The 16,779-nt window shown below is 33.0% G+C and overlaps 1 protein-coding gene across 1 annotated transcript in view; it reads right to left on the bottom strand.

Annotated features, from left to right (window-relative positions):
* The window catches only part of LOC148939868 (dnaJ homolog subfamily C member 1), a 68,093-nt gene that overhangs the window by 4,850 nt on the left and 46,464 nt on the right, over nt 1-16,779 (bottom strand). The window contains exons 4-5 of the mRNA XM_089105769.1: nt 13,582-13,872; nt 9,631-9,810 (exon numbers count right to left, since the gene is read on the bottom strand). Coding sequence (XP_088961895.1) covers nt 9,631-9,810; nt 13,582-13,872 — 471 coding nt within the window. The remainder of the gene's footprint in view (nt 1-9,630; nt 9,811-13,581; nt 13,873-16,779) is intronic.

A 16,779-nucleotide genomic window follows, 5' to 3' on the forward strand; every position in this document is an offset into this window, starting at 1 on the left:
TGCAATTAAAGCATCACACAGATTTCAGTAAAAGGATCAGCTAAAAGGGTTTGCATATTTTCATATTTAACACCTGAATAATTGCAGGATAATATAGAAAAAGCAAGGCCGCATCCAGGGGTGGGGGACCGGCGTTTGATCACCCCCAAAATTTTTTTCCAACTCGTAAAAGCTTAAAAAAATACATATAAAAAAATTTCCATGCGTTTTTTAAGTTTTTGTGTACCCCACGCCCCGGAGAGAATACCCCCCTCCCACGAACAAAATTCTGGATACACCCTTAAAAAAGAGTATTGCAATATACAAGCAGGTGAACAGCCACTAGGCATCTAATAAGAATTGGGGAAATCAACCACTTGGACAGAGCTTCCACTACTCTAAATCTTTTGGGGGTTTTTCTGACCTTAATCGAATGAAAATTTGGTCTTCATAAATCTCCCAAAAAATTAACGTAAAAGATAACATTTTTTATTCTATGTTCACGCTCGTATATAACACGAACTTTAATTTTCGGAGAACCCTTTTCGGGAAATTAAGGAGAACTATGCCGGGAAAGTGTAAGCACTGATCTAAATAGCTAGCGATGACTGCTCTAAACACCTGAGGATACCTTTTCTGGTGACATAAAAGAAATAGTACATGTTTGTATTGTGGCTTGTTTGCACGGTGGCAAGGAAACCAGATCACGTCTATGTATATTTTTGATAATTTTACTGTTCTGAGTGGCTAGGTTATTGTTATTGTATTTTATTAGATATATTGTTTTACTTAAAAACAATAAAAAAATTTTATTGTTTTTTTTTCAAAAGCATATAGTATTATCAATCAATCAATCAATCATTTATTACCCACAACTAACAAAAAGTAGTACAAGTGGAGTACATAATAATAAAAAAGAAAAACAAAAAAGAACTCAACAAACACTAGCAATTAAATTAAACTAACAAAAGAACTGTAAAAGACCGTGGCCAGGGCAAAAATTACAAAATGCATCTGCAGAAAGCTTTTTGTGTAGGTTACCGAGCTTTTGAATTACATCCGTAACATAGAATTTTTTAACTAGATACCGATTTCTAGTCCATTGTGGCAGAGAAAGAAGAAATTTGCAAAATTTGAAATATGTAACTTTAATCTTTTTTAAATCCTTTAGTTTAAGAACAGAATGAACACCCGAAAAATAAAGTACAGAATGATCAGAAAAAGTCGAGAATAAGCGCCCAAGAGCTCTTTTTCAAAAGCATATATTGTTATTGGTTATTGTTCTGATATTTTCATCAGAGGCTTTGAGATTTGAATGCCATAGTATTTTTGTTTAAGTATCCTGTATATTATTTTTTTCCGAGAATGTTGCGAAGTTTTCTTCTAAAACGTTATTTCCACAAACGCAATAATAGACATAAGAATGTTCTCGACATTCCATGAGCAGAAACTACAAATTCTAGGTTCTCTTTTGTAACTGTTTGCTATGAATTTTTGGAATAATTTCGATAATGAGATGAAAAGTTTGTGTAATTATGACAAGTTTAGAAATATGATACATACTTCATGCACCGCCAAGCCACATAGGGTCAACAAAGTGTGCACGCTCCCTCTTAAATCCCGATCTGTTCAAAGCTTCACGCGTTACCTCCTCCCATTAAGTTCTAATTTTCTTTAAGTCCTTCCTTATGAACTCTTCTCACCCTATTAGAGGATAAGCTCCTTAGGACAAGCCACATAGGGTCAACAAATGTGTGCACGCTCCCTCTTAAATCCCGATCAGTTCAAAGCTTCACGCGTTACCTCCTCCCATTAAGTTCTAATTTTCTTTAAGTCCTTCATTATGACCTCTTCTCACACTATTATATGATAAGCTCCTTAGGACAAGCCAAATAGGGTCAACAAAGGCGTGCACGTTCCCTCCTAAATCCCGATCAGTTCAAAGCTTCACGCGTTACCTCTTCCCATTAAGTTCTAATTTCCTTTAAGTCCTTCCTTATGACCTCTTCACACCCAATTAGAGGATAAGCTCCTTTTACAAGGCCCAAGAGAGATGGCCGAAACGCACAACTCACTAGATCACCTGAGGTCATAAGGTGATGGTCACCTGAAGACAACACCGTTGCACACACTTCTCCGACCGATCTATTCAGAATACAATTCCAAAGAGTCGAACTCCTTAAAACTTACTACCCTATCTGAAAAATTCGAACTGACAATTACTGGTTCATTACAGCTCGAGAAAGTTAGATCGAACTATATTTCTATTGAGTTTCTTGTTTAAAATACGATCATTCAAAGGATTATCTAAACTTTCCTTAGATAATTCCCTTGCAAAGCATCAAACCATCAGTATTGGAGACGTATATCCTTGACATACGATCATTCAAAGGATTATGTAAACTTTTCTTAGATAATTCCCTTGCAAAACATCGAACCATCAGTATTGGAGACGTATATCCTTGACATACGATCATTCAAAGGATTATCTAAACTTTCCTTAGATAATTCCCTTGCAAAGCATCGAACCATCAGTATTGGAGACGTATATCCTTGACATACGATCATTCAAAGGATTATCTAAACTTTCCTTAGATAATTCCCTTGTAAAGCATCGAACCATCAGTATTGGAGACGTATATCCTTGACATACGATCATTCAAAGGATTATCTAAACTTACCTTAGATAATTCCCTTGCAAAGCATCGAACCATCAGTATTGGAGACGTATATCCTAGACATACGATCATTCAAAGGAATATCTAAACATTCCTTAGATAATTCCCTTGCAAAGCATCAAACCATCAGTATTGGAGACGTATATCCTTGACATACGATGATTCAAAGGATTAATTAAAAAAACTTTTGCCACAAAATAAGTTTTTCAAAGAAAAGTAAAGAACTCCATTAAACAAAAAATGAGCAAAAATAAAATCAAATATTCTACCAAGCACGAAACTACCACAAATCAGCATCGATAAATAAATGAAACCCAAAACGAGCAGAAATTAAAATAAATAACCGAGTCAAACTCAAAACGAGCAGAAATTAACAAAGTTGGGCTCAAAACCCCTATGCCTTCCTAAGGCCAGAACATAATTTGCACTTAACTGAAAAAATATAAATGTTTATACTTTTATAACTTTAATAAATCAAATAATATTAAGATTTTAATTACTAAATATCAGTAAATGTATATTAAACTGACAATGCACATTCATTTGTATTTTTTTCAGTAAAGTGCAAATTATGTTCTTTCCTTGGGAAGGCATAGGGGTTTTGAGCCCAACTTATGTTAATTTCTGCTCGTTTTGAGTTTGACTCGGTTATTTATTGTAATTTCTGTTTGTTTTGAGTTTCATTTATTTATCGATGCTGATTTGTGGTAGTTTCACGCTTGGTAGATTATTTTATTTTATTTCTGCACATTTTTTGTTTAATGGAGTTCTTTACTTTTCTTTGAAAAACTTATTTTGTGAAAAAGGTTTTTTAATTAATTTCTGTTCGTTTTATATTGACACAGTCTTTTCAGGAAAAAAGAAAATAATACTTTAAATCTTTTCGTTTTTTAAGAATTTTTAGTCTAGCCTGGTATTTGTATGCTGGAGAAAAATTTTCAGCAATTTTTAACAACATACACCCTTTTAAAAATCTGGACACAAATAGTAGTGTTTAATTTAGTTTCATGCCTCCTCTAGTTGCCTTGAAATGGAAAACTTGATACCATTGGCAAAAAGATCTGTTCACTTTCTTTGATAGCTTGGATACACTTACGCTATTTTGATTTTGTTAAATTTTAAGAGCAGAAGTAGCCCCGAAAGTTTGAACATAATACCCTCAGTTGTTCTTGGGATACTGCTGAGATGCCTTATTGGGAATTAGCATTAACACAGAATTAATCTTAAGGCAACATTCAGTTTTTAAACATAAAGGCAAATGGGAGGGTGGGTGTGGGAGGGGGATTAGTTTCAATCCTATCGCTTTCGAGTATTAAAAAGGATCTTTACTATAAAAATGTCAAGCCTTCCAATTACTTTTGACTATTAAAAAGGGCACTAGGCCTTTCGAATTCAAATCGAATGAGCCCTTTTTGACTTTCTACGCCAACACTTCCTATAAACGCCTTATATGGCCCCAGGGCATAAATTACAATTCTTACCCTAAGGGCTGTGAGGGTGGTTGTTATCATCTAAGACCTAATTTCCAGAACTTTCAACTACGTTACACAAAATGGCTATCTAAAAATTTTGATTGGATGTGTTTGGGAAAATGATGGGCTTGAGAGGGGCGTTAGTCTTTCTCCAATCACTTTCAACTATTAAAAAAGGCACTAGCCCTTTCAATTTCCAATCAAATGTGCCCTTTTGAAGCTTCTACGACAACGCTTTCAATAAAAACCTTATATGTCCCCAGGGGATAACTTACAACCCTTGCCATGAGGGCTGGGTGGGGGGGGTTGTCATCCTCACAGATATAATTTCCAGAACTTTCTACTACGTTGAACAAAATGGCTATCTGAAAATTTTGATTGGATGTGTTTGGGGGAATAGTGGGCGTGAGAGAGGGGTTAGTTACCATCCAATCACTTTCAACTATTAAAAAGGGCACTACCCCGCTCAATTTCCAATTGAATGAGCCCCTTTTGAAGTTTTTACAATAACTCTATCATTAAAAACCTTATATGCCCCCTGGGTATAACTCATAACCTTTGCCCTGGGGGCTCTCAGGGATTTGTCATCCTTTGATACATAATTTCCTGAACTTTCAACTACGTTGAACATATTGACTATCTCTATGCTTTTATTGAATGTATCTTGGGAAATGGTGGGAGTGAGAGGGGGTTAAATATTCTCCACTCACTTACGACTATTAAAGAGGGCAATTTTCGACTATTAAAAGGGCAAGGGCAATCAAATGAGCCCCTTTTGAAATTTCTACAACAACTTTCTATATAAACCTTATATGCCCCCAGGGCACAAATTACAACCCTTGTACTGAAAGCTCTGATGGTGTTTTTATCCTAAAACACCTAATTTCCAGAACTTTCAACTACGTTGAACAAAATGGCTATCTCAAATTTGATTGGATGTGTTTGGGGAAATGGTGGGCGTGAGAGGGGGTTTAGTTGCCCATTTCAATAAAAACCTTGTATTCCCCCAGGGCATAACTTATAACCCTTGTCCTGAAGACTATGGGGAGAGTGTCCTAAAGGTACAATTTCCTGAACTTTAAACTTCGTGGAACAAAATTGCTATCAAGAAATTTTAATCGGATATGTTTGGGGAAATGGTGGGCGTGGAAGGGGTGTTTGCTGCCTTCCAATCACTTTCGACGATTAAAAAGGGCACTAGCCATTTCAATTTCCAACCGAATGAGTCATTTTTGAAGTTTCTACGACGACACGTTCAGTAAAATCCTTATATGCCCCCAGGGCATAATTTATAACCCTTGCCCTGAGGGCTGTGGAGGAGTGTCCTCCTCAAAAACATAATTTCTATCTGGAAATCCAAAACACTGAATAAAATGGCAATCTAAAAATTTTGATAGGGTGTGTTTGGGGAAAAGGTGGGCGAGAGAGGGGGGCTAGTTGCCCTCAAATCACTTCTGACTATTAAAAAGGGCAATAGACCTTTGAATTTCCAATCGAATGAGCTTTTTTTCAAGTTTCTACGACCAAGATTTCAATAAGAACTTATATGCCCCCAGGGCATAATTTATAACCCTGGCACTGAAGACTGTGGGGGGAATGTCCTGTTCAAAGGTATAATTTCCTGAACTTTAACTGCGTCGAACAAAATTGTTATCTAAAAATTTTGATTGTAGGTGTTTGGAGAAATGGTGGGCGTGGAAGGGGTGTTAGTTGACTTCCAATTACTTTCGACTATTAGAAAGGGCATAAGCCATTTCAATTTCTAATCAAACGAGCCCTTTTTGAAGTTTCTACGACAACGCGTTCTATAAAAAATTTATATGCCCCCCAGGGCATAACTTACAACTCTTGTCTAGAGGGCTGTGAGCAGGTTGTCATCCTCAAAGACCTAATTTCCAGAACTTAAAACTACGTTGAACAAAATGGCTATCTCAAAATTTTGATTGGATGTGTTTGGGGGACGGCGGGGCGTGGGGGGGATAGTTGCCCTCCAATCACTTTCTACTATTAAAAAGGGCACTAGCCCTTTAATTTCCAATCTAATTACCCTGTTTTGAAGTTTCTACTACAACGCCTACTATAAAAACCTTATATGCCCCCAGGGCATAACTTAAAACCCTTGCCCTGAGGTTGGGGGGAGTATCATCCTCAAAACTATATTTTCTATCTGGAAAACAACAACGCTAAACAAACTGGATATCTCAGAAGTTTGATTGGCTGTGTTTGAGAGAATGATGGGCGTGGGGGGGGATAGTTGCCCTCCAACCCCTTTTTCCTATTAAAAACGGTACTAGCCACTCCAATTTCAAATTCAATGAAGCCCTTTTTGAAGCTTCTACGACGACTCCTTCGATACGAAGTGCCCGGGTATGGAGAAACCAAAAACACATTGTGACCATATCGTTCTTTACTTAGGCAGCGCTAGCGCGCTGCCTATGATAATCTAAAATTTCCTTAGATAATTCCCTTGCAAAGCATCAAACCATCAGTATTGGAGCCGTATATCGTTGACATAACTTTAATATGCAAAAGTGATTAAAACGGATAAGCGACAGGAAGCTCGTGGACATAACTTTGGTGAGGAGGACTTTGAATCTATTGACCTGGAAAGTCATCAAATTGTAACTTACATAAGTAGAAATTCTTGTCGGGGGCTATGGAGGATTTCTACACCCCTAATTTATAGTAATTTGAATTTTGGACTATTTTGAACAAGATATCTATCTCAAAATTTTTATCGGAATAATTTGGGGAAAAGGCGTAGCGGGGAGGGGGATACCCTCCGATCAATTCCGATGACTCAATGAATCTATTGATGACTTTCAATTGATTGATGAACGTCATCAAAGAATCTATTTAGTTCATAGACCTATCTTGCATCAGCCAATAGGAATTGAACCTACCCATTTAATCCTTCATTCGCTTAAAGTTGTTGTTTTTTAAATCCCTTTATTCTTACTTTAAAATGTGTAACGGAATAAGCTGTCTTCTTTTTTGACGGCACCTTTGGCAATAGGAGGGTTCCTATGTCTTCGAATTCAGAAAATACTGGAACGTGTATTGGCTGGGTAGCTACGATAATAACCGTTGCACACACTCCTCCAACCGAATCTATTCAGAATACACTCTTTAACCCCTCCCATGAAGCTCCAATCTAATTTGAATCATTTTTATAACTCCTCCCCAACCCAATTCAGGGACGACCTGCTCCTTGTTTGGCCCCAGATGGATGGCCAAAAACCACAATCTTAAAAACCATGCTTTATCCGTAAAACGTGGCCTAACCATCTTAACCTTTCGTACATTATTACCATAGAAAGATAGATCTAGCCATACAACTTATTATTTGATATTTGGTCAATCAAGGAAGTACCACAAGTTTGATAACACTCAAAGAAGTGCCATCAAAGATCTTATAATTAATTCTTTTTCTAATTCTAGTCAAAAACTATAACCACTAGCAGTGGCAATTTTTTTTATCCACGGCAAAGCGCTTAAGTCTGCTCCCTTATCCGCTTGTAAGTAAGTTAAAGGTAAAGGATGCGGCACCGGACTTAACATTCTTTTCCGGCGGTACTGATCTCGTTTCTTGGCCATTTAACCAGGATGTGCAATGGAGAGCTCCAGCCATCCTGTGCTTCCACACACCCTTCCTGTTTATCTTTCTCGAATTCCTCAAGACACCCCATTCGGAGCTAAATCGACTCTGGCTAACCTTAAGGATGGTCATGTTTTCTCCACACTAATTTGGTCATTACTATGACCCAGAGAATGTTAAAAATTTCAGTTTGGATCCAATGAACCTCTGATCTTTTATTAAGATCTAAAATTCAAATAAATCTAATGAGCAGAAATAAAAATTGTATTAAATAGTAACTGAAATGAATAAATATCAATTCATAAATTAAATATAAATAAACTACAAATAAAAAAAATAAATGAGGTTTATTCATGTCCTGCAGACTAATATTTGGGACTAAATACAATCCAAAAAGTAAAGAAAAAACAATTTGCTTACGATCAAAGAATTTCAGCAAGAAAATTTAATAAACCTAGAATAAATTAATTACAATAAATGAAGTCTATCCCATGTTCTGGGGACTTATTCGGTCCTAGAGTTAATCTTGAATAGCAAAAAGTATAAGGAAAAAAAATCTGAAACTTTGAAACGTTGACGTCTCATCAAGTAAAATTTTAACAAATTAAAACTAAACTAAAGTAAACATTTTTAACAAATTTTAATAGATACTAACTGAAATCTATAAATATAAATTTTATATATTAAAATAGGGATAAATTTAAAATAACTAAAATAAATGAAGTTTTCTGAATTATTCTGTGTCCTGTAGATTAATTTGATACTAGCTAAAATCCATAAAAGTAAAAAAAAGGTTTGCTTTCAGAAAATTTCAGTCAAGATTAGAAAAAGCCCCGCTACTTCTCTGGATACATTGACAGATAGTTTTTTTTTTTTTTTTTTTTTTTTTTTTTTTTTTTTTTTTTTTAGATTTGGTGAAAAAGGCCGCACAAGCAGTGGCGGTAGTTGTTTTGACTAAACCTGCATTAAAAACATGTTTAAACCCATGATAAAAAATATTATTATACAAGTTAACATGTTACGCATTAAACACATTATGATATAAAACATGACAAATCTATTAAAGCTATGTCAAAGTGCCTACGCTTCCTCTATCATTAATTTCTCATATTCCTTGCCTTAGGATTTAAAAATGAACATCACAATTTAAAAGGATTTTAAACCAATATATCAATGCTTTCTATTAACGGCAAATTATTTTTATGAATAGTTTTTTACTTGAATTAATTTACGATTAATTATTAATCTATCAATTAATTTAGAATTAATCTATCTATCTAATTAATCTGATTATTCTAGAAATATATAACTAATCTAAAAAGTCTATTTATCTTAAAAATACCCATTCATCTTTAAAAATATCTATTTATCTAAAAAGTATAATTAGTTTAAAAATATGTATTATATAATTAATCTATCTATCTAATCTATCCTATAATTAATCAGTGAATTAATTTAACAAAAGCTTTTAATCTATGAGTTAATTTATGATTAACTAAATTAATTGTTTTTTACTTGAGTTTCTATGAATTAATTTTTATCAATTTTTTTTTTTTTAATCATTTTCCCAATGCCATATTTACTTGTGAATTATGGAATCTTAGGGTGCCTGCTATGTACAGCTGACCAAAGCAACAAAATTGAATTTTTTTTTTATTATTTATGAACTCGATTGGAACCTTTGGTTGCATTCCAGAATTAAACTATAAATAATTATAATTAATTATTAATATATTTCCGTTCCAAGGCAGTAGATACCACAATCCTAAATTTCTGGGATACCACCCTCCCGACACAATCCTAAATTTCTGGGAACTTATTCAAGTTATCAAATAAAAATAGTTTTTTTTATCACCCCCCCCCCCCTCCAAAAAATACGTGGCAACTACAATTAGACACTTACCTATGAATATTATGTTTTTCTCGGTATGCAATTTTGGTGATTTCAGCAACGGTCCTGTTCATGACCTCAGCAATTTTTTCCCATCTCGCTGGAACCCCCGGTGGGTATTTCTTCATAAGCTTTACCAACTCTGCGATATCCTCGTCTGTCCAAAACCCACCACTTATAATAGGCTCGGGTCTAAATAAATAGGTCTAACAGGCTCTAGTCTACAGTAGGACTGAGCAATGAATACAAAACAAACACATAATCAAGATGGAGAAAATGAAGAACAGTCAGAAGAAGAGAAAGAAAGAGAAAAAGAAATTTAAGAAGCAAAAAAGGAAGGATAAGAGACAAAAGAGAGAGACAGGGTGGGATTCCTTTTCTTTAGTTTGATTTTGGGTAAATAATAGCTTTTAATCACCCTATGTTAGAATCTTGGCAAAACCTCTATTTCCCCCAATTTCCATCTCTTGGATATTTGGTTATCCTCCCTGCCATTCATGAGTTTTCACTAAATATGTTTTCAATTTCTATTTTTATATCCGTTTCTCTATTTTTTTTTTCCATCTTGAAACATTTCTCTATGCTCCATTTTTATCTCTCTGAGTGGTGGGTTTGCTTATTTAAAAAAAAAAACTACAACAATAAAAGCAACTTCAACATAGTCTCTCCCACAAGGCTCCATATCTAGAAAGGAGGAGCAGGGGAGAAAAAACATCCAATCTCCCTCAACGGTCCCTAAAACCACAAGCTAGATAGTGGGTTAGCAAATGATTTCAAATTATGCACCCAACAAGACCCACATAATTCATGCGTAAACAAACATCCAAACCCAATCCAGAGACAATCAACTCCATGGGGAGCTGATGGGGGATTCGTAAAAAAGGAAACAAAACTCAATTATGAGCTAGAAATTCTCTAATATTCTTTTTAAAGAATGGCATCTTTGTACAGACTCTGGGAGCGCGTTTCAGATCATATTGCAAGCTATCGGAGGGTTAAAGTCAGACGGAAATGATGCCGTACAAGGAATCAATGAGTTGTTGGAAGTGAAGAGATAACAAGTCGATTGATCAGAAACAAAAGATATTTTATGAGATAGGGCAGCAGGAAGGTGGTCAAGCAACTATAGAAAAGTGAAAGAAGCACATACCAGAAAATAAACAGATTTCAAAGCCTATTCTGTGTTCTGAGGCAGTTTTAGGGGGGGAGGCTGAGGGGGGCTTTCCCGGGACGCAGAAATTTTAGGGGCACACGATTTCAAATAAATAATCTAACGGTTAAAACCATTTTGTAATTTTTGAAAGTATGTTTATTAAAATAAAGTTAAGGGCACAGTTAATGAATGAAAATGATTAATGAACTATTAATTAATAGAATAAAATAAATTAAAAAATAATTAAGAAATAATTTAATTCAATAATAATTAAAGAATTTAAATAATTAATTAAAAAATTACGAAATAAATGATTAATTTGTTAATAAATTTAAAATAATTTTGTTAATAGATTACAATTTTGGAAAAATTTGGCCTGAAAATTTTTGGAAGACAAAGTGTGGGGGCTAATTAAGATTTTGCCCCTGCCGCAAGAGAGGGCAGCACTGCCACTAACTGTGCTAAACTATAATTTCTCCATTGACATTTAGCAAGGCCAATTTTGTAAATGTTGCAGCAATCCAACCATGAAAACAACAAAAAACCTAACAATAAAGCAGCACCCTGAAGAACTGCAACAACTGGTTGACCTTTGTTGTCAACCTGTTGTCAACCAACCCTGCAACAGGGTGCTTCTTCAGCACCCTGAAGAACTGGTATTTCACTCACTGGAAATACCAAGCCTTGAAAAATATGCAAATAGACATAGAAAATATTAAAATTAATGCAATCATTTTTATTGGGAAACAGAAAATGTCTTAATAGGATATGAAAAACTGAATTAATTTCTGAGGAAGGGTTTTTCAAACAGCAACTGAATACGCCCAAACTGGACACCTTTTTTGGAGTAAACATCTAACAACACAGTGACAACAAATGATTAAGAAAAGGTGCCAATAAAAGCTTTATTTGAACAACAAGAAAAATAGATTACTTCATTAGTTATTACATAACTTCATTGCCAATAACATCCTTATTGACTAGTAATTTCATTTAATTTGTTTTTCTCTGCTGTTATATATTTCGCTGCTGTTATATAATATATATTATATATATATTGCTATATATATAATATATTTCGGCATTATAGAAGCAATGTGATTCTTAAACGCAACTAGATGGAAAAAAATTGTATTTTTTCTTTAAAATTTCACATCAACTTTATATATATATATATATATATATATATATATATATATATATATATATATATATATATATATATATATATATATATATATATATATATATATATATATATATATATATATATATATATATATGTATATATATACATATATATATATATATATATATATATATATATATATATATATATATATATATATATATATATATATATACACTAACGAAAGTGTCGTTTAATTGTTTTACCGTCTCTTGTCATATTTAGACTAGCTGATATGATTATCTATTGCACTTTTTTTTAATTCACTGATGATTATTTGGTTTCATTTTTTACCAATTGCGGCTTGATGCAACGATGCTCATATTGCTTATGTTTGTTCAGTACTTGGGAGTTTAAAAAGTAAAATATGTTACGTACCTGCAGTGCAGTGTATAATTGAGTTTTCGTTTCTCGTCTTTGTAATTGTTCGATTATGTGTTTTTTTTTTGTGTGTGTTTTTTCTTTTTTAGTGATACTCCGTCTTTTGTACCTTTTTTTGACGGGTAATAAATAAATAATAATAATAATAATATATACACACAAGAAAATTACACAAGATAAATCCTTTTGTAAACTCCCTTTTCTTCTTACAAAAAAGCTTGATATATGACTTGATGACTCGTAAAAACGTGACAAGAATGAATATAAAGACACTTTTGATGCGCTTTTTAATTTTTTTTTACCCCCCCCCCCCTACACACACACACACATAAAAAAAGCTTGATTTTTAACTACTCGGGTGATCAAAATAAATAGTATTTCTACGAACAAGTTATTGCAGCATCCACCACCTAGTCCTGACACAGCTACATAGGGTCCTTTGCTACATCCCCTCCCCGCTATTCACACACAAGAATCAGCTTTAATCTAAGGACTAAGGTAACTCTCAAGTTTTGGGGATCAACAATCCGCGTTTTGGGAACGGTTTTGGAATCCAAAACCATTTTTGGAATAAAAAATTTAGGAATCTGATTCCATAATCTAAAAATATCTAGTAAAAAATATCTAGTAAATCAAGAGCTCGATTGACGAAAGGAAAAGCACCAATTTGGCCTAATTATTATATTGCTTTCTTATATTAGCCAAATCTAAAATTGGCAAGACAAATTTCAGAGAAATAAATAACTCCATTGATCAGCATTGCTGTAATTAGGATGATGTTTCGAATTACAATCATTTCTGCGAGGAAGACTATCCGTGATCTTTCTTCTGGCAAAAAAATGCAAAATTCTACATTTTTGTATGGAGCTTAAAAGTAGCTTAAAATAAAGCTTGAAAGTACTACAGTAGGATTCTCTGAAACACTGAATTTTATGGTGAGATTTTCATTAAGAATCCTCGACTTTAAGGGGGTGTCTTCTAAAATCAGGCAATTTTTCTCAGGCTCTTAGCATAAGCTTGACGAATCTTATACATTTAGAACCTGCATAAAAAGCCAATCCTTTTGATGTATCAATTGATATCAAAATTGTATTTTTAGAATTTTGGTTACTATTGAGCTGAGTCACTCCTTACTTACAGTTCGTTCCAACGAACTGTTTGAAAAGGAGATATATTTTATCCTGCGTGATTAATGTCACATAATACCTTTGAAATTAATTTTGTCTGTTATAACCATTACCTCTCTATAACTGACCCGCTATCTTCAACACTTGGAGGAAACCCAGCTGAATAGATGTCACCATTTCTCTCTTCAAATTTGTGAGTTTTCTTTTTTCTCTGCTTCCTTTCTGCTTCAATTTCTTTAACTCTTCTCTCTTCTTCCAGCCTTTCTTCCTCTTCAATTTTGGCCTTTTCTTCCTTCTTTCGTTTTTCTTCTTGATATGCTTTATATAATCGAGGAGTAGATACGATAAATTTTGCTGTCCAAACGCAAAGACGAATACACAAAAACGGAACCAAATCCCACACACTAAAAAAGAGACAATTTGATTATCATTCAGGTACAAACGAAATTCAAATAAAAACATCTTTTACTCCTTGGATCCATTTTAAGTCTGTTTCAAAGTTATGAACTTATGGGCAGTACCACATTTATCATGGGCAGTACCGAATTGTAATCAGTACTGTCACCTTAAACTATGAAAATAAATAACCACAAAACAATTAGTTATATTTAATGATACCTTTTGCTTACAAAAATTCTAATACTAACAATATTTTTATTTCCAAGAACAACTCCACCTTCAGGGGGAAGTTGCATCTTCTTAACCGGTTTGGTGCTGTATGTTTTACCGTTTTTTGTTTTGTTTTTTGTTACCCCCCCCCCCTTTTTTTTCACTATGCACCCACTACTGCCAAAAATTGCATGTCCGCATATTGAGTTCTTTTTCATTAAAATTGAATTTCCGATTTTCCCAAATAGGAAGAAGATTAAATGTAACACAAAGCTAATTAAATCAGACCCTCTGAATTACCCCAAATTCAGAGGCATAAATGTAGATATAACCCAAGGCAAACTAAAACAAAAAATCTTGAATTCCCACATTATATTGGCATGAATTTAAATGTACCATAAAGCACAACAACAACGAGCAACTTTTTTACCCTCATTTAATACACATAAGTGTAGATGTAACATAAAGCAACCGAACTAAAAAAGTATTGTTTACAATATTTTAATAGGAATACATTTATATTTAATATAAAGCCAACTAAATAAGAACATCTTATTTAACATAATTTAAGAGGAATAAATTGAAATGGAAAATCAAGAAACCAAAATAAAAAAAAATTATTTAACATCATTTAAGAGGAATAATTTGAAATTTAACATATAGAAACCACACTAAAATCATCTTGTTTACCCTCATTTAAGAGGAATACATTGAAATGGAAAATAAAGAAACCACAATAAAAGCATCTTGTTTACCATCATTTAAGAGGAATACATTGAGATGGAACATAAAGAAACCACAATAAAAGCATCTTATTTACCCTCATTTAAGACGAATACATTGAAATGGAACATAAAGAAACCACAATAAAAGCATCTTGTTTACCATCATTTAAGACGAATACATAGAAATGGAACATAAAGAAACCACAATAAAAGCATCTTGTTTACCCTCATTTAAGAGGAATACATTGAAATGTAACATAAAGAAACCTCATTAAAAAATTATTGTTTACCCTAAATTAATAGTAAGAAAATTAAATGTTACATAAAGCAAGAAAAATATCAGACTATTGTTTTAAATATATAAAGACGACTAATATTAGATGTAAAATGTATAAACAACACTAAAATCATATAGTATAAAACCAGATAGTTGGCCTAATAATACATAGACCATGAAGCACCATTAATAATAGCATCTTATTTACACTCATTTAAGATGAATAAGTTGAAATGGAACATAAAGAAACCACAATAAAAGCATCTTGTTTACCCTCATTTAAGAGGAATACATTGAAATAGAACATAAAGAAACCACAATAAAAACATCTTGTTTGCCCTCATTTAAGAGGAATACATTGAAATGGAACATAAAGAAACCACAATAAAAGCATCTTGTTTACCCTCATTTAAGACGAATACATTGAAATGGAACATAAAGAAACCTCAATAAAAACATCTTGTTTACCCTCATTTAAGACGAATACATTGAAATGGAACATAAAGAAACCACAATAAAAACATCTTGTTTTCCCTCATTTAAGAGGAATACATTGAAATGGAACATAAAGAAACCACAATAAAAGCATCTTGTTTACCCTCATTTAAGAGGAATACATTGAAATGTAACATAAATAAACCAGAGTAAAAACATCTTTTTTACCCTCATTTAAGACTAATACATTGAAATGGAACATAAAGAAACCACAATAAAAACATCTTATTTACCCTCATTTAAGAGGAATACTTTGACATGTAAAATAAAGAAACCACAATAAAATCATCTTATTTGCCCTCATTTAAGAGTACTACTTTGAAATGGAACATAAAGAAACCAAAATAAAAACATCTTGTTTACCATCAGTTAAGACTAATACATTGAAATCGAAAATAAAGAAACCATAATAAAAGCATCTTGTTTACCATCGTTTAAGACGAATACATTGAAATTTAACATAAAGAAACCACAGTAAAAGCATCTTGTTTACACTAATTTAAGATGAATACATTGAAATAGAACATAAAGAAACCACAATAAAAACTTCTTGTTTACACTCATTTAAGACTAATACAGTTAAATATAAAATAAAGAAACCACAATAACATCATCTTGTTTACCATCATTTAAGACGAATACATTGAAATCGAACATAAAGAAACCACAATAAAAACATCTTGTTTACCCTCATTTAAGACGAATACATTGAAATGGAACATAAAGCAACCACAATAAAAACATATTGTTTACCCTCATTTAAGAGGAATAAATTGAAATGGAACATAAAGAAACCACAATAAAAACATCTTGTTTACCCTCATTTAAGAGGAATACATTGAAATGGAACATAAAGAAACCACAATAAAAACATCTTGTTTACCCTCATTTAAGAGGAATACAATGAAATGGAACATAAAGAAACCACAATAAAATCATATTGTTTACCCCAATTTAAGACGAATACATTGAAATGGAACATAAAGAAACCTCAATAAAATCATCTTGTTTACCCTCATTTAAGACGAATACATTGAAATGGAACATAAAGAAAGCACAATAAAAACATCTTGTTTTCCCTCATTTAAGAGGAATACATTGAAATGGAACATGAAGAAAACACAATAAAATCATCTTGTTTACCCTCATTTAATATGAATACATTGACATGGAACATAAAGAAACCACAATAAAAACATCTTGTT

Source organism: Artemia sp. Qi Xiang Cuo, chromosome 20, assembly GCF_049724085.1.
Source record: "Artemia sp. Qi Xiang Cuo chromosome 20, ASM4972408v1, whole genome shotgun sequence".
Lineage (NCBI taxonomy): Eukaryota > Metazoa > Arthropoda > Branchiopoda > Anostraca > Artemiidae > Artemia > Artemia sp. Qi Xiang Cuo.